General features: G+C 42.3%; 1 protein-coding gene across 1 annotated transcript in view; it reads right to left on the bottom strand.

Moving 5' to 3' along the window:
* kbtbd2 (kelch repeat and BTB (POZ) domain containing 2) overlaps positions 1–22,379 on the bottom strand; it is a 28,064-nt gene that overhangs the window by 4,758 nt on the left and 927 nt on the right. Inside the window, exons 2-3 of the mRNA XM_085993773.1 lie at positions 10,744–11,250; positions 3,761–3,926 (exon numbers count right to left, since the gene is read on the bottom strand). Coding sequence (XP_085849899.1) covers positions 3,761–3,926; positions 10,744–10,913 — 336 coding nt within the window. The 5' untranslated portion in view covers positions 10,914–11,250. The remainder of the gene's footprint in view (positions 1–3,760; positions 3,927–10,743; positions 11,251–22,379) is intronic.

Genomic DNA, 22,379 nt, shown 5'->3' with positions numbered 1-22,379 from the left:
TACCTGTCACTACTAATGGGTAGAGAGAAATAACAGTTACAAGAGTCTAATTCACAAAATATGAAAAAAAAGGTAGGGTTACACAAGTTTGTTTGCAACACCAGATTGTGACCAAGCTGACAATGCTTTTAAAAGGTTAATTGAATTTTCCAGCAGAAAATTGAAATGGGGTGTTTCCAAAGAGTGTTAATTAAAGTAGAAACAGCTGGCATGTATAATGGAAACATAAACTGATCCACTTTGAATAAATACTCCTCGTGCTAAGCAGCAGAAAATCACTGGTAGCAAGGGGGTACTGTATATTTTTCCTGTAGTTTAACATCAACATCAGGTTGCCCACCTAGTGAAGCATCAGCCCTCGGAAGCTCGGAACAGCAGCAAGCTGGGTTACACCCATACAAGACTGGGAATCTCAGCTTCAACATTCATCCTTCAGTTTTAAAAGATTTAGATACTGAAGTGACCTGCTTTTTTGCAGTATTAATCACAGAATGATACAGCACAGGATACTGCATCTGCCATGCATCTGCCCAATCACCCAACCTGTCCAAATCATACTGGAGTTTCTCTGCATCCTCCTCACAGCACACACGCCCACCCAGCTTTGTGTCATCTGCAAACTTGGAGATATTACGTCTAGATCATTTATATACAGTGTGAATAGCTGGGGTCCTAGCACCGATCCCTGCGGTACCCCACTAGTCACTGCCTGCCACTCAGAAAAAGACCCGTTTATTCCAACTCTTTGCTTCTGCCAACCAGTTCTCTATCCAAGACAGTACCTTGCCCCCAATCCCATGTGCTTTAACTTTACACGCTAATCTCTTATGCGGGACCTTATCGAAAGCCTTCTGAAAGTCCAAATACACCACATCCACTGGTTCTCCCTTATCTATTCTACCAGTTACATCCTCAAAAAATTCCAGTAGATTAGTCAAGCATGATTTACCTTTTGTAAATCCATGTTGACTTTGTCCGATCCTGTCACTGTTTTCCAAGTGCTCTGCTATTACATCTTTTATAATGGACTCTAGCATTTTCCCCACTACCGATGTCAGGCTTACCAGTCTATAATTCCCTGTTTTCTCTCGACCACCTTTTTTTAAAATAGTGGGGTAACATTAGCTACCCTCCAATCCATGGGAACTATTCCAGAGTCTATAGAATTTTGGAAGATGACCAGCAATGCATCTACTATTTCTAGGGCCACTTCCTTAAGTACCCTAGGATGTAGATTATCAGGCCCTGGGGATTTATCAGCCTTCAATCCCATCAATTTGAGTTTCATGTCATCTGCAAACTTTTGAAATTATGCCCTGTATACCCAAGTCCAGGTCATTAATATACATCAAAAAGAACAGTAGTCCCAATACTACCCTCTGGGTGACAACACAGCACACTTCCCTCCTGTCTGAAAAATAACCACTCACCATTACTCTGCTTTCTGTCCCTTAGTCAATTTTGTATCCACGCTGCCAATGCCCCTTTAATCCCATGCATGGCTTCAATTTTGCTAACAAGGCCATTATGTGGTACTTTGTCAAACACCTTCTGAAAGTCCATATCCACATCAACCGGTCTACCTTCATCAGCCCTCTCTGTTACTTCATCAAAGAACTCGATCAAGTTAGTAAAACATAATTTGCCTTTAACAAATCCATGCTGGCTTCCATTTATTAACCCATATTTTTCCAAGTGTCAATTAATTTTGTCCCAGATTGCTGTCTCTGAAAGTTTCCCTACCAACAATAGGTTGACTGGCCTGTCGTTCCGAGGTTCATCCCCCTCTCCTTTTTTGAACATTGGCAATCCTCCAGTCCTCTGGCACCACTCCCATATGCAAGGAAGACTGGAAGATTGTGGTCAGAGCCTCCGCAACTTCCAGCCTTCCTTCCCTCCGCAACCTAGGATGCATCCCATCCGGACCGGGTGACTTGTCTACTTTGAGGACTGCCAACCTTTTAAGTACCTCTTCGTTATCGAATTTTATCCTATCCAATTTCTCTACTGCCTCCTCCTTTACTGTGAAATTGTCAGCATCCTCTTCTTTAGTGAAGACAGATGCAAGGTACTCATTTAATACCTCAGTCATGCCCTCTGCCTCCACAAAAAGATCTCCTTTTTGGTCCCTAAAATGACCGTACCTTCCTTTGACTACCCTTTTACTATTTATGACTTTTGAGTTCCCTTTTATGTTACCTACTAATCTATTCTCATACACTCCCTTTGCCTCTCCTATATCCTTTTTCAGTTCCCCTCTGTACTTTCTGTATTCAGCTTGGTTCTCTACTGAATTATGAACCTGACATTTATCATAAGCCTCCTTTTTCTATTTCATTTTAATCTCTATCTTTAGTCAGCCAGGGAGCTCTAGCTTTATGGGATGAGAGGGGTGCCCTAGGAGAAGAGATTAAGTAGAATGGGCCGATACTCTCTGGAGTTTAGAAGAATGCGAGATGATCTCATTGAAACATATAAGATTCTGAGGGGGATTGACAGGGTAGGTGTTGAGAAGTTGTTTCCCCTGGCTGGAGAGTCTAGAACTAGGGGTCACAGTCTCAGGATAAGTGGTCAGCCATTTAAGACTGAGATGAGGAGGAATTTCTTCACTCAGAGGTTTGTGAATCTTTGGAATTCTCTACCCCAGAGGGCTGTAGGTGCGGAATTGTTGAGTGTATTCAAGGCTGAGATAGATAGATTGATTGTTGGACTCCTGGGAATCAAGGGATATGGAGATCGGGCGGGAAAGTGGAGCTGCGGTCAAAGATCAACCATGATCTTACTGAATGACGGAGCGGACTCAAGAGGCCGTATGGCCTAATGCTGCTCCCAATTCTTAAGTCCTTACGTTCTTCCTTTCCCCCAGCTCTGACAGAGTCCTACCACTTTGGCCAATTATTCACGATGGAGGACTCTACAAACCAGAACAAATACTACCTGGGAACAGTAGCATTGTGGTTATGTTACTGGACTAGTAAACCAGAGGCCTGGACTGATAATCCAGAGGTGGAGTTCAAATCCCACCATGGGGAACTTAAATGCAGTTAATTACATTATTTCAGATTTATTTAATTAACTAAATCTGAAATCAGCAATGGTGACCATGATTGTCGTAAAAACCCATCTGGTTCATTAATGTCCTTTAGGGAAGTAAATCTGCCGTCCTTACCTGGTCTGGCCTCTATGTGACAGCAATGTGGTGACTCTTAACTGCCCCCTGAAATGGCCTAGCAAGACACTCCGTTATACAGCTACGATAAAGTACAATAAGACTGCAGTGGTTCAAGGTGGCGACTCACCAAGGGCCATTAGGGATGGGCAATAAATACTGGCCTTGCCCAGCAGACGCCCACATCCAGTGAATAAATAAAAAAGGTCATGCAAGAGTTGCACTTACAACTTATGTCAGACTGCTAAACAAAGCATTATTAGCATGAACGAGCATGCTGCATCAAGTAAGCCCGCCATCAAGGTGGGACGTGCACATTTTATGCCAGACTTTACCTGTGTTGAATGGTAGTGCACAATGCTTTTTAAAGTAAAGTACCAGTCGGGCCAGGTTAGGAATATACCTGACCAATTATATGGCCACATTATTCCCAACGCTCCTTCTAGTATCTAACCGCTTTTTAGAGTTAAATAAACTTTTGTACAAGCAGCAGATCTGCCCCCAAAAAGAGGCAGTTGGATTCTTTTTAGCACATGCTTTAGAGTACAAACTTGGAGAAACTAGCTTCAGTTAATCAAATATTATTCTTACCTGCAGAAAAGATGATGTCTCATAGAGCTGTTCCACAGTGCTGTCGTTTATTGCCAGGTTACCCGTGTATGCATATCTAATGATTATCTGAAGCGTGGGGGCATCCACATTCTGCAAGTGAACATGTGTCTGCTTGCTTTCACTTAGTCCACTCATAAACATGGCCCTAAAGAAAGATCCAACAGAAGTCACTACCTTTAAGCAACATGAGATTATTGAGCCAACAGTATATACAATTTCTTTTTGCAACTTGTATTCTTTTGTAATAATTCAAAAATGTCCCCATCCTCAGTTTTTCCTTCATCCATTGTCACTGGATTACTACTTCCCACTTTACCATAGTTTCTCTTTTACTCTCTTCAATCATGGCAGCATCCTACACTTTTGGCTTTAGATCATCGGCTCATTTTCTCAATTGAAATAAATCCCAGTAAATACTAGTTTGGATTTTGCACACTTGTACAGAACTTAAATAAATGGATATGAATATATACTGCGTACAATGGCATTTGCTACTAATGTTTAAGCTTGCTTGGTTTACTAATATAGCTAGATGTCCAAACTCCCCTCCAAATGTTCTCCCTTCCTCTCCCGAAGGCACCAAGTGCTGTTGAGGTATGGGGTATAGTTCCATAGGTACCCTCTGATACCTCACCCAAGTGAGCATCAGCAGGGTACTCGGTCACAAGAGGAAATCATTACAGAACCTCATAGCATGCACTTTCCAGTAACCAAGAGTGATTTTTTTTTTTTTTTTTTTTATAAAAGGAATCCCGACAGTTTTCCCTGTCTTCGGTCTGGAGTACTGACAACAATTGTAGCTACACTGACTGAGATCATCTAATTCAGCACAGACTGAGAATAGAAGCAGGATGTCCGTGTAGCCCAGTTACACACTGCTTTACCAACTGAACCACCCAGGAATAGGGGTGGCGGCCTCGGACATTGACCGGCTTACTGCAAATTGAAAAAATGGTCAAGTTACACACTCTGCTGTTTACATATTTAGAAAATGAGCCATTTAAAAATGTTATGACATCTGGTAAACACATTCTTGGGGATCGTTTGGAATTTTAAATACCATTTGACAATTTTAAGCTTTGGTCTTGTAATCCCCTTCCTCAGGAATTTAGTATTTCCAAAGCATGTGGCGTGACAAACCCGACAAAGACTCTTAGAATCTAGTTGGCCTCACACAAACTGCTCGGTAACACCTGAATTTACGGTAAGTTACAGGTTTAGATTAAAATATTTATATCCCAGGTTAGAATGATTAAGGCTAATTACAAATGTTTATTAAAATGTTCATAGAAAACAAGATAATTAGGAATACTTATTTGATTAATCCAAGCCTAGCTGTACAGCTCAGAACACAAACCTGCTCTAATGATTCTAAAAATTGGAAACAGATTGTGAAAGAGTAGCTTTAAGTTATCATTCGGTTAACCACTCTATCAGCCCTCTGCATATTCACAAACTCATATTTTGGCACCAACTTTCAGAAGCAAGATGTCTTTAAACTTGCCATAAATTTTTTAAATTACAACTCAGAAAAATCAATTTAAGTACATCCATTTTGCATGTAGTGCTTTCCAAAAAAGTCATTAAAATGGATTCTTTAGCCCGTTAGATGCTCATATTTAAATAGATGTTTTTGCTCATCAAAGAATCGGTGGGTTGTATAGAAGTAATCCTTCAATTGCCAACAGGTCCTAGAAAGAGTCTTTTTGACTAAAAGAAGATTGTGCAAGAAATTGAAAGTACGGACTAGCAAGACTTGTCAAAACAGGAAGAGATTCTGTTGACAAATAAACCCTGCAAGAATCAAGACAGTTCAGATTTTATGATTTGACAAAGTAGATCAGACTTCCAAGTCCTGAATTCCCAAGTTACTTTAATAATCAGTGGCTTTTTCTCCACAGAAAGCTCCAATCAGTCCAGGTCAGCAGCAGAACTGAAGTGCACGCAGTAAAGGAGGTCTGGTTTCACAGTTTAACTGTATGCATAAGGACGACCATAAGGCAATGTCAAATTAGTAATTGTAGATATGGTTATTCTTCAAAAGAAGATAAACTTCCATACAATTGATTCAGAACAATGTAACCAAGGGTCATGTCTCTTTAAGGAATGTTTAAAATGCAATATAAACAAAAAAATAACTGCTCCAAGCAAAGCAAGAGCGCATTGAGGGGGAGGTGATTTTGCAGCTTTGTAAGCACTCTCAATGGTAAGCATTCCAACTTTCTTCCTCATCCCGAGTATAAATCTAAGAAACCAAATAGAACAGGCATTGGCAGTGAACCTTTGAAGACCTGTATGTTCCAGTCATGCAGCAATGCTGAAGTCATTGTCACCAAATAACCTCCCAGAGATGTCGGGGAACATAGGGTCTGATGAAAGTGAGGAACTGAAAGAAATCAGTATTTGTAGGGAAATGGTGTTAGGGAAATTGATGGGATTGAAGGCCGATAAATCCCCAGGGCCTGATAATCTACATCCTAGGGTACTTAAGGAAGTGGCCCTAGAAATAGTAGATGCATTGCTGGTCATCTTCCAACATTCGATGGAATCTGGAACAGTACCCATGGATTGCAGGGTAGCTAATGTTACCCCACTATTCAAAAAAGGTGGTAGAGAGAAAACGGGGAATTATAGATCGGTAAGCCTGACATCGGTAGTGGGGAAAATGCTAGAGTCCATTATAAAAGATGTAATAGCAGAGCACTTGGAAAACAGTGACAGGATCGGACAAAGTCAACATGGATTTACAAAAGGTAAATCGTGCTTGACTAATCTACTGGAATTTTTTGAGGATGTAACTGGTAAAATAGATAAGGGAGAACCAGTGGATGTGGTGTATTTGGACTTTCAGAAGGCTTTCAATAAAGTCCCGCATAAGAGATTAGCGTGTAAAGTTAAGGCACATGGGATTGGGGGCAAGGTATTGACTTGGATAGAGAACTGGTTGGCAGACAGAAAGCAAAGAGTTGGAATAAACGGGTCTTTTTCCAAGTGGCAGGCAGTGACTAGTGGGGTACCGCAGGGATCGGTCCTTGGACCCCAGCTATTCACAATATATATTAATGAGCTAGACAAGGGAACTAGATGTAATATCTCCAAATTTGCAGACGACACAAAGCTGGGTGGGCGTGTGCTGTGAGGAGGAAGCCGAGAAACTCCAGGATGATTTGGACAGGTTGGGTGATTGGGCAAAAGCATGGCAGATGCAAAATAATGTGGATAAATGTGAGGTTATCCACTTTGGTGGCAAAAACAGGAAGGCAGATTATCTGAATGGCAATAGATTGGGAGAAGGGGAAGTGCAACTAGACCTGGGTGTCCTTGTGCACCAGTCGCTGAAGGTAAGCATGCAGGTGCAGCAGGCGGTTAAGAAGGCAAATGGTATGTTGGCCTTCGTAGCGAGGGTTTGAGTACAGGAACAAGGAGGTCTTGCTGCAGTTATACAGGGCCTTGGTGAGACCACACCTTGAGTATTGTGTGCAGTTTTGGTCGCCTTATCTGAGGAAGGATGTTCTTGCCATAGAAGTTGTTCAGCGAAGATTCACCAGGCTGATACCTGGGATGGCAGGAATGACATATGAGGAGAGATTGGGTCGATTGGGCTTGTACTCGCTGGAGTTTAGAAGAATGAGAGGGGATCTCATTGAAACGTATAAAATTCTGACAGGACTGGACAGACTAGATGCAGGAAGGATGTTCCCGATGGTCGGGGAGTCCAGAACCAGGGGTCACAGTCTAAGGATAAGGGGTAAGCCATTCAGGACTGAGATGAGGAAGAATTTCTTCACCCAGAGAGTGGTGAACCTGTGGAATTCTCTACCACAGAAGGCAGTAAAGGCCAATACATTAAATATATTCAAGAAGGAGTTGGATATATTTCTTAAGGCTAAAGGGTCAAGGGATATGGGGAGAAAGCAGGGACAGGGTACTGAATTTGGATGATCAGACATGAACGCATTGAATGGCGGAGCAGGCTCGAGGGGCCGAATGGCCTACTCCTGCTCCTATCTTCTATGTTTCTATGTTTAAACCCATGCTATGACTACACTGCAAGGTGCTTTATCCATGGGTAAGATACAATGTTCCTGCCAGTGCATGGAGATCACAAACATGCCATGCCAGAGTAAGGGCTAACTACCAGGTATTTACTGAAAGACACTCAATATTGAACAAACCAATGGTTTTAAATGGTTTAAATATCAGTTTGCTCAGATGCAAATTGAAATTCAAAGAATGACTAAGCGAGGGGGGGGGGGGGGGGGGAGAAGAGCTGGACAACAATTAGATTTTCCATCAATGGTGATGGTAAGCAGATATTGCTGCGACGGTCTCCTAAATGGGCACGCGTTTAGAATATTGCATTCCAGTGGTTTATAGTTGGGATCTTCGGCTTGGTATTGCAAGCTTCCCCAAGGTTTAAGTTTTCCCATGGAAGGAAAGCCTTTCAACAACCCTAGGACATCCCAAAGCGCTTCACAGTCAATGAAGTATTTTTGAAATGCAGTCAGTGTTGTAATGTAGAATGCATAGTGCCACGGGATCTTTTACGGCCAACTGTGGAGGCCTCATTTTGATATCTCATCTGAAAGACACCAACAGTGCAGCACTCCCTCAGTACTACATTAAAGTATCAGCCTGGATTATGTGCTTGTGGTAAACCACTGTTTGTATTCCACTGTGTACATGCCTGGACATGCCTCGGCTGACTCCTCCCACAAGTCCTAGTATAAAGGTGACTGCTCCCCAGCCCCCTTTGTATTCTGGACCGGTCGACCACTCGAGGCAGACCTTCATTCTTTTGTTAATAAAAGCCTTTAGTTACTCTCTTAACTCTCAGTCTTTTATGAGTAATTGATAGCGCATCAGTGCTCAAGTCTTGGACTGGACCTCGAGTCTACGGCCATCTGACTCAAAGGCGAGAGCTCTACCACTGAGCCAAGGCTGACACCAGAAACTACGAATGTTTCAACCACAGAGTATTATACACAGTTTGATTAAGCTGCCCCTCTCAAGTGCTGCGCCAAGAATTGGAGCCTCGAGTAAGCATTGTGCCACATCTGGCAAAATTGGTAGATCCAGTTTATAGATCTGATGGGTTAGTGAAATGGTCAAAATAACTTTATCTTAGCCAAAATCACTCTGCCTGGTAGATATGGTGTGCAAGGAACAGAGCAAGGGCATAGGCAAATCTTTCGTTCCAGCAAATTGACAAGCAATCAACAACTTCAATTCAGTTTTCCTGATTAAAACCACCAAATCCCAATAACCTAACTTCTGTTGGGCTGCCAGGATACACATAAGGGTATCTGATTGCTGTGAATGAGTCATCTCCGTTTTGAACTTCACCTCTGCTGACAGCAGTTGAGACGTTCTGAACCGTCCGGGGTAGGGGTTATAATGACAGCAATGCCAGGTTCATACAGCACTGAGGCTAAGGGCACCAGGCCAGGTCCTCCTTGTTAATGTACACTGTACATGACATTTTCTTCCAGACCCTAACCAAATTTGTTGGAGACACATCCTCTGAAGAACAGTGCCAGCTAGATTGCTTGGAACTTGAACCAGTTAAAATGCCAAGAGTAACAAATCCCAACTAGTAGACATAGTTCAGTAAACGAGAGATAAGGGACAGAAACTACAATCAGTACATCTCCCTTGGCCATTCAGGTTCAGTGGTAGTAAAACTAGGAAAAAAAAGTATTAGAACGACCATGGTGTGCCTAGGATTGATCTCGGAACAGGCCTAAGCTGGAATTGAATTAATCCACATTATCCTAAAGATCTCCTTCCAGCAAATCAAATGTACATGGTCCAATACTTTACACGAACAGACTAAAAATTACCTACTGATGTCACAGAACATCAGGGTGTCGGTCACTGGTATGGATCCTTGGCAAACTAAGCCCAGGCTGAGGATAATGCACCTGCAATGAATCTGTGAGGCATTGGCATTAGCTGCCCATTTTAAATGCGAAAGTAAATAACAAATAAAAATGCAAAAATGAGCTCAGAGCCAGAAGTTTACATTAAAGAATTTCAAAGGAACTTTGCAAATGTAGTTCTAAATATTTGGGATCAATATTTCAAAGCGTAAGATGATAACATAGCATAAACTAATTTGCAAATGTACCTAAAATGTTTACCACAATGTTTTCCAAGTAAGCTAACAACAGCTGCTGCTGCAGAAGGGAAAAAGAGAATCTTTTCCGAGTTTCCAGAATGAAGCTTTATACAGAATCGCAGGGAAGAAACTTATATGCTCAACCTAGCAGCAAATTCAAAGAGAACAGCATCTTGGTGCCATGCCCCTGAGATTGTGGGAAGAGGGGATAGAAGGGAGATGAAATGGTCCATTCATTTCCAAAAGGAATTTGAATTCATGAGTGGTTCAATTGTGCTGACTGCAAGTGTTCAATGGAGCGGAGTTCCTTCAACCCCGAGTATCAGTGCCAAGCAAGAGAGTTTGAAAGTGCCAATTTCATCACTGATGACATTTTCATTTTTCTTGCTTTCAAAAGACATACACTATTCTCCTTGTGGTGCTTCAAACTTACAGGGATATATCCCCATGTCAATTCTTGTTTCTGCAATCTAAGAGACTTAAATACATAGACCATCAAGCAATAGTCACCACAGTTCAGATGCAAATTTAGTTTTAAAACCTGAAAAAAATCATCAAGCAGCTATTTCTAGTCAGGTTTCTGTTTAAAACCAACTGACAGCAATTCAAATTAATACAGGATGTTTTTTCCAAAAAGGAGTATTTCACATTTTGAGTGCTCGACGTGTTCAGAAGCTAAAAATCAGAAACATTGTATAAAGAGAGAGTCTGATAGTTATTTAAAAATAAAATGCATACATCAATTCAAAATTAGCTTGAAATTGGATAAAACTCTCCATTAATCAATTAATTTCTTTAAAAAAAAACTAGATGGTGAGAAAATACAAACACCGCAATTTACCTGAAATAGGAGCTACATGTAGCAAGAACCATCTTATGGCACGGGAATTCAGTGCTCTCTGCGATTAAAACAATGTCAGTCAGCAGCTGCTGGTCATAGAAACATTTAAGCTGCTCCAACAAAGATACAGCATATTCAGTATTGATCTGCCTCTCTTCCTTATTGGACATGATTGCATTCCATCAATGAGAACCTCCACCCAATCTGATGAAACACAGCTCGAAAACTGTTACTTCTGTTAAAAGAAGTGATGAGCACGGATTTTATATATTACTGTTGGAAGCTGTAAAACGATCCTGATAGACTTGTGACAGTAGAATATTCCAGACTTTGAAATAGCCCTGGGTCATTTCATACAATCATATCAAATTCTGTACTGCAGATGATCTTTGTGGCAAGTTGCAGCATTTCCATTGAGACAAACTGCGTCACAGTACATGACTAACTTTGAGGTAGCATAGATGTTGTGGGCACACAAGTGATCCCGGTGCTAGACAGTATCAGTGCCTAGAATAAAAAGAAAACAAGATTAGAGACGGATTATATAGCTCAGGATACACCTTGGTCAGTTAATCTTCAAACAAATCAGCTCTAAAGTTTATACAGGAAACTTTCGATTTACCGGCATCAAAATAACCGGAAATCTCGGTTAACCGGCAAAATTCAGGAGTAGGTTCAGGTAAGTTTTATTACTTGCCTTCCTCTATCTGTTGCTGTGCAAGGGTGTGGCTGCAGCTGTTGCTAAGTTACAGAGATGCTTGGAACCTGTGGCCATTGTTCTGAACCTGTTGCTAAGCAACAGGGTTTGTTGCTTTACACGGAGCTCTCAGCTCCGTATCTTTTACTATAGCTTTCGGTTATCCGGAATTTTTGATGAACCGGCACGACGTCGGTCCCGTCAGTGCCGGATAAAAAAACATGATGCAAATTATACATAGACTTGGAATATTTGACTCAATATTTCAATATTTGACTCAATATTTCAAAATATGGAATTTGTTTACAAGCAGCATTACCATAAACAAATAAATGGCTAGTGTTTCTTGTTCACAGCTACTCTGTTTATAAATACAATGCATTACTCATATTTTAAGTGAACAAACTTCCTGCAACATAAAATCTGTAAAAGTGAGAAATACTGAATGGATTCGCCACTTAAAATGCAGAGTTGTTGTTCAACAGGAATACAATCTCCAAGAGCTGTTGCTGCTGTTTTGTACAGGGCACTGAAAGGCTCTCCAAGAATGGCAGAACCAGCTTGCCGAGGAACTTGCAATGCGATGGCCACGGCTGAACCAGAAGGCTTTTTATGGTATCCTTCAAATCATTTATACGCTTGAAAAATATATTGCAAAAATATTGTTTAAACTAGGTGGAAATTGTAAGAAATTAACAAAAAATGAAATGTTGGCAGATAAAATCCAGCAGCTGTTTCCAAAAGGCACCGTGACATCACAGATACAAACAGCTTGGAGAGAAAAATAACTACATAACTGGTGTATAGGACTTGCAGGTACATAGCACATGTCTAGCTGCATCTGAAGTATAACTTTGAATCAGGTAGACTCATTTTAAAGAGGCACGTTTTTTCTGCCGTGGTCATTTGATTACAACTTGCCCACGTTCAAAAACTACTCTAATTGTTACAGAATTTTTCCAATTGCAATCATTTAATTTAAATTCTTATCACAGTAATTAGAACAAATTGTTAAATAGATGAGCAAGAAGCAATTGTTTTGAATTCCAATGGTTTGAACGGCTTCATTTTATGCCAGTCAAGGTAATGATGTAAAATCCAAACCTTTATCGCCTTAAATTCTTAGGAAACTTTGTGCTATCCGGCACCGACGGGACCGAGCCGTTGCCGTCCCATCAAAACTGCCGGACAAACCAGCGCTAATGTTGAAACATACGGAGATTTTCAGCTCCATGTGAATCAACAAACCCTGTTGCTTAGCAACAGCTTCAAAACAGTCGGCTGCAGCTTAAAAGCGTCTCTAGCTGAAGCTGTTGCTTAGCTACAGACCTTGCAGAGCCTGACTGGGGGGAAAAAAAGCAACGAGAAGTAAAAAAACTTATAGGAAACGGCTCCTGAATTTTGCCGGTAGATAAAGCTTTCCAGACTTTTAACCTCCGGATAAACCAAAGTTTCCCGTATTCAGAAAACTAAGCAATTATTGCAAGTATTTGATCACGTGTCATTGCATAAATTTGATGACTCGCCGACCAATGTTTCCTAAAATGAACCTACCCTAGTTGTAACTTACAATTCTTTAATTGGACAAATACAGGCAGCAGATTTGCGGTCACATTTCTTATCAATTTTAGGAATTTTAAACATGCAGAATTCAACACAGATAAATAATCAGTGAGTGTCTTCATGTTACAGAAGGGGAAATCAAACCTATAATTGCCCAATACATTAGGAGGGCTAAAATTGTATTGCATTCTTAAACACGTTGCCATCACGTTATACATGGTATCATTTCATCACCTTTTTCCCCCCAGCCAAAACATGCAATGCTGGTGCAGAAACTGAAACCTAAAAACACATTTAGGAACATAGGAAATTAGGAAACAGGGGGACATTCAGCCCTTGAGCCTGATCCGTCATTCAATTAGATTCTATTATAAAAGATGTAATAGCAGAGCACTTCAGAGCACAACAGAGCTCCGTCTGCCCGCTTAGGTGGATGTAAATCATCCCACAGCACTATTCAAAAGAGCTGTGGAGTTCTCCAGGTATCCTGGCCAACATTTATCCTTCAATCAACACCACAAAAACAGATTAACCATTCATTCATTTCATTGCTGTTCTTGGAAAACAGTGACAGGATCAGACAAAGTCAACATGGATTTACAAAAGGTAAATCATGCTCGACTAATTTACTGGAATTTTTTGAGGATGTAACTGGTAGAATAGATAAGGGAGAACCAGTGGATGTGGTGTATTTGGACTTTCAGAAGGCTTTCGATAAGGTCCCGCATAAGAGACTAGCGTGCAAAGTTGAAGCACATGGGATTGGGGGTAAGGTACTGACCTGGATAGAAAACTGGTTGGCAGACAGGAAGCAAAGAGTTGGAATAAACGGGTCTTTTTCCGAGTGGAAGGCAGTGACTAGTGGGTAGGGTTGCAAAGGGGTGGAAAGTTTCCGGTAAATTTCCGGAAATTTTCCATGGGAAGTTTAGCTTGGGAATTTTGCCCAAAAAAGCACATGCTAGCATAATATTGTTTTTTTTGTATTTCTTTTTTTTCCCCCACAGGTCCTCTCTTAAAATTACTAACAGAGATGGAATCTTAATTACAGGTAGACTAGCCTTTATCCGAAAACCTCGGGACCAGCCGTGTTTCGGTTTTCGGAAAATTTCGGATGGTGGGTCGGCAGGGGGTGTTGGCGGGGGTCGTGCGCATGACTTACGCTGACCCTCTGCTCAGCGTAAGTCGTGCGCCACTCTGGTCATGTCATGCGCACGACTTACGCTGACCGAAAAAACCTTCGGTTTTTAGAGGGTTTCGGTTTTCGGAAGTTCGGATAAAGGGTAGTCTACCTGTATTAAGGAATTTCTTAATCAATATATGTTTATCTTCTTACTTGGCTTGTTTTAATAATTACAAGTTTTGTATGTGACTGTGGACAAATGTGTCCTGGTTGGTTGGATGAGTGGATGAGCGATTAGCTCCCTCTATTTGTAATATTTGCATATCGAATTGTGATTGGCCTGCAGGCATCTGTAAGGCTGCTATAGTTTTTTTAAGATCCAGGTTAGGGGTCCTGAGGGAAGTCATTTTGTTTTCTGCTGATGTTGTGATGATGCAGTAAGTAAATCAGACATTATACCAAATAAACCAGTTACTTGTTGAACTCTGTTGTCCTTCAATTTAAAATATACAAAATAATACACTATTGGTGATGTAGCGTCGTGTGTGTACAGGTCATGCTTCCATCACATGGAGCATCAGCAAAAATGTACTCACCCTGTTGCAATCGTGCTGATCGACCGCAGTTCGACACAGAGATGAATGCCCTTTATTTCTCTGCATAGAACAATGCCACGTTTACCGTCAGATGTGTGGAAGCATTTTACCCCAGGCATTAAAGATGGAAAGACTGTGTACATGTGCAAACACTGTAGAAAGCCATATGTAAAGAATGCCACAAAGATGCAGCAGCATTTATCCAAATGCAACAACTTCACTCAAAGCTCACAGCAGTCAGCCCAGAGTTCCTCTGCTTCCATTCACGATGATGATGGTTCTCATTCAGCATCAGGCTCCTTATCATCAGCAACTCCTGACCCACTTGGAAGGTTCTTTGATATAATGGATAACCATAGCCAGAAGAATGCAGATGAGTGCCTTGCTCGAGCTGTATATGCAACAGGCTCACCCCTCATGCTCACAGCCAATGTGTACTGGAAGAGATTTTTCAATGTTATTCGCCCTGCATACTGTCCTCCCACCAGACATGCTTTGTTATACTCAGCCTCCAGCAAATAAGTAGACAGAGTCCAAGGAAAGCTCAAAGAAACGATAGCGATGGCAGACTGTGTTGCAGTTATCTCAGATGGGTGGTCAAATGTACGAGGGGAGGGCATCATAAACTATATCGTCTCCACTCCTCTCCCAGTGTTCTTCAAGAGCACAGACACGAAGGACAACAGACACATACATTGCTGATGAGCTGAAAGCGGTCATCAACGATCTTGGATCACAAAAAGGTCTTTGCAGTAGTTACTGACAATGCTGCGAATATGAAGGCTGCTTGGGCTCAAGTGGAGGAGGCCTACCCTCATATTACGTCTATTGGGTGCGCAGCTCATGGGCTTAACCTGCTCCTCAAGGACATCATGGGTTTGAGAACCATGGAAGCACTGTACAAGAGAGCCAAGCAAGTTGTTAAGTATGTCAGGGGAAAACAGGTAGTTGCAGCAACCTACAACTCCAAGCAAATGACAAAGAACAAGAACACCACACTGAAGCTGCCCAACAACACTAGATGGGGTGGTGTTGTCATAATGTACAACAGCCTTCTGGAGGGTAAGGAGTCGCTGCAAGAAATGGCAATATCCCAGTCTGGGGATATGGAAACCACCATCAAGAAAATACTGCTGGATGATGTGTTTTGGGAGAGAGTGGTTAGCAGCCTTAAACTACTCTCACCAGTAGCATCTGCAATTGCTCAGATTGAAGGAGATGACGCTGTCTTGTCGGATGTTCTCAGGCTTTTTACTGATTTAAAAGAACAAATCAGCATTGCCCTACCCACATCCCTGCTGCTCAAAGCAGAGGAGAAGGCAATTGTTCAATTCATACAGACGCGTCAAGAATTTTGTGTCAAGCCGATTCATGCTGCAGCATACATGCTGGACCCAAAGCATGTTGGGAGACCAATACTTTCTGGAGAACAGATCAACAGCGCTTACAGTGTGATTTCTACCCTCTCACACCATCTCAATCTGGATGTGGGCAAAGTTCTGGGAAGTCTGGCAAAGTTCTCTACTAAGCAAGGTCTTTGGAATGGGGATGGGATATGGGAATCATGCAAGCATATCAGTGCACATACCTGGTGGAAGGGACTTTGTGCATCTGAGGCCCTGTCACCTATTGCATCGGTGATACTCCAAATCCCACCTTCATCAGCGGCCTCTGAACGAAACTGGTCACTTCTTGGGAATACGCATACAAAGGTGCGCAACAGGCTGACTAACAAGAGAGTGGAGAAACTGGTGGCTATCCAGGTGAACCTACAACTTATTGAGCCAGATACAGAAGTGTCCACCACACAGCTAGACACTGACACAGAGGAGGAAATGGACACGTCAGAGTCAGAGAATCAGGAGGAGCAATGAGGAGTAGAAGACTCAGAAGTAGAAGACTCAAAGGGACAAAATAAGGACAAATTACAGGCTAAATAAGCTGACGCTCTTTTTATTTTATTTTAGATGGGTCTTTTTTGTGGGGGTTCAATAAAGTTCAAAATTATAACCTAAATAAAGTTTTGAAAGCCTGTTTTTATTTGTATGGAACAGTATGTCTATTTTGACGACAAAGATAATATAAGGGTCAGAGACAAAAATCATCAGTGTGCAAAAATTCCCATGGAAAGTTTCCTCTTTTAAAAATTCCCAGAATTTTGCAACCCTACTAGTGGGGTACCGCAGGGATCGGTGCTAGGTCCCCAGTTATTCACAATATATATTAATGATCTAGACGAGGGAACTAGATGTAATATCTCCAAGTTTGCAGATGACACAAAGCTGGGTGGGCGTCTGCTGTGAGGAGGATGCAGAGAAACTCCAGTACGATTTGGACAGGTTGGGCGATTGGGCAGATGCAGTACAATGTGGATAAATGCGAGGTTATCCACTTTGGTGGCAAAAACAGGAAGGCAGATTTTCTGAACGGCAATAGATTGGGAAAAGAGGAAGTGCAACGAGACCTGGGTGTCCTTGTGCACCAGTCGCTGAAGGTAAGCATGCAGGTGCAGCATGCGGTTAAGAAGGCAAATGGTATGCTGGCCTTCATAGCGAGAGGATTCACCAGACTGATACCTGGGATGGCAGGAATGACGTATGAAAAGAGAGATTGGGTCAATTAGGCTTATATTCGCTAGAGTTTAGAAGAATGAGAGGGGATCTCATTGAAACGTATAAAATTCTAACAGGACTAGACAGACTAGATGCAGGAAGGCTGTTACCGATGACGGGGGAGTTCAGAACCAGGGGTCACAGTCTAAGGATAAGGGGTAAGCCATTTAGGACTGAGATGAGGAAGAATTTCTTCACCCAGAGAGTAGTGAGCCTGTGGAATTCTCTACCAGAAGGCAGTGGAGGCCAATTCATTAAATATATTCAAGAAGGAGCTAGATATATTTCTTAAGGCTAAAGGGATCAAGGGATATGGGGAGAAGGCAGTGACAGGGTACTGAATTTGGATGATCAGCCATGATCTCATTGAATGGCGGAGCAGGCTCGAGGGGCCGAATGGCCTACTCCTGCTCCTATCTTCTGTGTTTCTATGTTTCTAGACCTGTCTACAGCCTGATACAGTTGACCACACCAACCTCCTCCAACGTCTCTCCTCCATTGTCCAGTTGGGTGGTGCTGCCCTCACCTGGTTCCATTCCTATCTATCTAGTCCTAGCTAGAAAATCACCTGCAATGGCTTCTCTTCCTGCTCACGCACCATTAACTTTGGAGTCCCCCAAGGATCTATCCTTGGCACCCTCCTATTTCTCATCTACACGCTGCCCCTTGGCGACATCATCCGAAAATACATTAGGTTCCACAAGTAAGCTGACAACACCCAGCTCCACCTCACCACCACCACCTCTGAATTGTAAGAATAGTTATAGTTATAATGGGAGACTTTAATTTTCACACATACTAGTGGAAGCAGAACAGCTCAAGTCCCAAAGGCAGTAAATTTCTTGCATGTAGTCAAGACAATTTTCTTGAACCAAAAAAACAGGCCATCTTGGATTTAGTGACGAGTCATGAGCCTGAATTAGTCAATAATCTAATGGTAAGGGAACACTGAGCTAACAGTGACCATAACATGATTGAATTCAATAGTAGGTTTGAGGGGGAGAAGGATGAGTCACAAACCAAGCTTTTAAATTTAGGTATGGCCAACTTTGGAGGGATGAGGCAGGAATTGACCACAGTAGGCTGGGCAGAACTATTAACTGTTAAAACTACAGATGAACAGTGGGAGGTGTTCAGAAAGGTATTTGGTACATACCCTTAAAAGGGCAATAGCTCTACTTACATAGAAACATAGAAGATAGGAGGAGTAGGCCATTCGGCCCCTCGAGCCTGCGATCATGGCTGATCATCCAAATTCAGTACCCTGTCCCTGCTTTCTCCCCATATCCCTTGATCCCTTTAGCCTGATCCCAGGTATCAGCCTGGTGAATCTTGCTGAACTCCTTCCATGGCAAGAACATCCTTCCTCAGATAAGGCGACCAAAACTGCACACAATACTCAAGATGTGGTCTCACCAAGGCCCTGTACAACTGCAGCAAGACATCCTTGTTCCTGTACTCAAACCCTCTCGCTACAAAGGCCAACATACCATTTGCCTTCTTAACCGCCTGCTGCACCTGCATGCTTACCTTCAGCGACTGGTGCACAAGGACACCCAGGTCTCGTTGCACTTCCCCTTCTCCCAATCTAATGCCATTCAGATAATAATCTGCCTTCCTGTTCTTGACACCAAAGTGGATAACCTTGCATTTATCCACGTTATATTGCATCGGCCATGCTTCTGCCCAATCACCCAACCTGTCCAATTCATCCTGGAGTTTCTCGGCATCCTCCTCACAGCACACACGCCCACCCAGCTTTGTGTTGTCTGCAAACTTGGAGATATTACATCTAGTTCCCTTGTCTAGATCATTAATATATATTGTGAATAGCTGGGGTCCAAGGACCGATCCCACTAGTCACTGCCTGTCACTCGGAAAAAGACCCGTTTATTCCAACTCTTTGCTTTCTGTCTGCCAACTAGTTCTCTATCCAAGTCAATACCTTGCCCCCAATCCCATGTGCCTTAACTTTATTACTTGTGTAATCAAACAACCTTGGTCAACAAGGGAAGTGAGGGATAGTATAAAACTGAAAGAAAGAGCTTATACAAATGCAAAGAACAGTAGGGATCCCACAGACTGGGAGAGATATAAGTTAATACAAAGTAAGTAGTTAGAGCTGCAAAAAGGGAATCTGAGAAAAAGCTTGAGGGCTATCAAGGACAGCACTAAAGGTTTTTACAAATATATTAAGAGAAAGAGGGTGGCTAAGAGTAATGTGGGCCCCTTAAAGACAGATGCAGGTGATAATGTAATTGGAAATCAGGAAATGGCAGACTTACTAAATAACTGCTTTGTAGCAGTGCTCACAGCAGAGGATGAGTATAATATACCAGAGATACAAGGAAAAATAAAAATAAATCAAGGGGAGGAACTAACTAGATTCAATTCAAGTAACAAAAGGTGATGTTGAAACTAATGAGACTACAGTGAGATAAATCCCCAGGATCGGATTGTTTCCACCCCAGTAGATGAGGAAATTGTTGATGTATTAGTCACGATCTTCCAAAACTCTCTCGATTCAGGAATTGTCCCCTTGGATTGGAAAACTGCCAATGTTACTCCGCTATTTAAGAAGGGTCGGAGATAAACTAGGAAATTATAGGCCTATTAGTCAAACGTCAGTTATTAGGGACAAATATAAACTGATCAGAGAGAGCGAACATGGATTTGTAAAGGATAAGTCATGTCTAACAAAATTAGTTAAAATTTTTGATGAGGAAACAAATGTGGTAGCTAAGGAGTGTCTATAGATGTTGTACGGACTTCCAGAAGGCATTCGACAAAGTTCCACATAAGAGATTGTTAACGAAAATGAGAGTGCGTGGAATTGGATAACCTATTGGCTTGGATGGGGAATTGGTTCGGGTGCAGGAGAGAGAGAGTAGGGATAATGGGTATGTACTCAAATTGGCAGGAAGGGACTAGTGGTGTCCTCAGGGATCTGTACTGAGGCCTCAGCTTTTAAATATATTTATAAATCATTTGGAGGAAAGACTACAGAGCCATATATCCAAGTTTGTTGATGGCACTAAGTTACGTGGTACAGTAAATAGTGTAGATGGGAGCAGAAAGTTGCAAAGGGGCATTGATAGATTAAGGTGAGTGGGCAAAACTGTGGCAGATGGAGTTCAATGTGGTGAAGTGTGAGGTCATCCACTCTGGACCGGAGAAAAATAGATATTTTCTAAATGGCAAGAAGCTCAGAACTACAGAGGAGCCAAGAGATTTAGGAACCCAAGTAGGGAAATCACTAAAAGCCGGTGGACAGGTACAAAAAATAATTTAAAAGGCTAACGGAATGTTGGCCTTTATCGCAAGAGGACTGGAATACAAAGGGTGGAACGTAAGAAGTCGGAGCGGGAGTATGGCCATATGGCCCTTCGATAAGATCACGGCTGATCATCTATCTCAACTCCACATTATTCCCATATCACTTGATTCCCTTAGTATCCAAAAATCTATCATAGAAACATAGAAGATAGGAGCAGGAGTCGGCCATTCAGCCCCTCAAACCTGCTCTGCCATTCAATGAGATCATGGCTGATCATCCAAATTCAGTACCCTGCCCCTGCCTTCTCCCCATATCCCTTGATGCCTTTAGCCTTAAGAAATATATCCAACTCCTTCTTGAATATATTTAATGAATTGGCCTCTACTGCCTTCTGTGGTAGAGAATTCCACAGGTTCACCACTCTCTGGGTGAAGAAATTCCTCCTCATTTCTGTCCTAAATGGCTTACCCCTTATCCTTAGATTGTGACCCCTGGTTCTGGACTCCCCGACCATCGGGAACATCCTTCCTGCATCTAGTCTGTCCAGTCCTGTCAGAATTTTATAAGTTTCAATGAGATCCCCTCTCATTCTTCTAAACTCCAGCGAGTACAAGCCCAATCGACCCAATCTCTCCTCATACGTCATTCCTGCCATCCCAGCTATCAGCCTGGTGAATCTTCGCAACTCCTTCCATGGCAAGAACATCCTTCCTCAGATAAGGCGACCAAAACTGCACACAATACTCAAGGTGTGGCCTCACCAAGGCCCTGTACAACTGCAGCAAGACATCCTTGTTCCTGTACTCAAACCCTCTCGCTACGAAGGCCAACATACCATTTGCCTTCTTAACCTGCTGCACCTGCATGCTTCCCCGTCTCCCAATCTATTGCCATTTAGATAATAATCTGCCTTCCTGTTACTGCCACCAAAGTGTATAACCTCACATTTATCCACGTTATATTGCATCTGCTATGCTTTTGCCCAATCACCCAACCTGTCCAAATCATCCTGAGTTTCTCGGCATCCTCCTCACATCGATCCTCCTATCGATCTCTGTCTTTTAAATACTCAACGACTGAGCATCCACAACTCTCTGGGGTAGAGAATCCCAAAGATTAATTCAAAGGAAGTTATGTTACACCTGTACTGAGCTCTAGTTAGACCCCATCTGGAGTACTGCATTCCGTTCTGGGCACCGCACCTCAGGAAAGATATATTGGCATTGGAGGGGGTCCTCTTTTTATTCGCACAGATTCATCACAATGCTGAGGGGGGCGGCGGGTGAGAAATGAAAATTTCAAAATAGATTGATATTTGTTAAGCAAGGGTATTAAGGGTTACAGAACCAAGGCGGGTAAATAGAGCTAAATACAGTTCAGCCATGATCTAATTAAATGGCAGAACAGGCAGGAGGGGCTGACTGGCCAACGTTTCTAAAGTGGTGGAGGGTGAACATTATTTCACGTAAACGAAGACCCACTTCCTGGAAGGCACAACATGTGTGGTTGAAGTTAACTTAGCCAGTTTCCATTTCACAGCACCGCTCTTAGTGTTCTCACACCACAATCAAGCTTACTGCATACACAGTGTAAACATAGTAAAAAGTTACTCCTCACTGATGTGCATTCGGGGGCAAAATGTGATCCATTTTGATGTTTTGAATTGAACGTTGCTAGATTAGAGCGGGTATTTTTTGTCCAGAGACACTGTGCGTGTCCCTGGTGGAATCATCACCCTGCAGTTCTCCTGCTTTCCATCCTCTCAATCCGG

Source organism: Somniosus microcephalus, chromosome 7, assembly GCF_052327205.1.
Source record: "Somniosus microcephalus isolate GS21.2 chromosome 7, FLI_Smic_1.0, whole genome shotgun sequence".
Classification (NCBI taxonomy): Eukaryota; Metazoa; Chordata; class Chondrichthyes; order Squaliformes; family Somniosidae; genus Somniosus; species Somniosus microcephalus.
The sequence above is the reverse complement of the archived record's forward strand: the minus strand, read 5'-3'. Positions and strand labels throughout refer to the sequence as shown.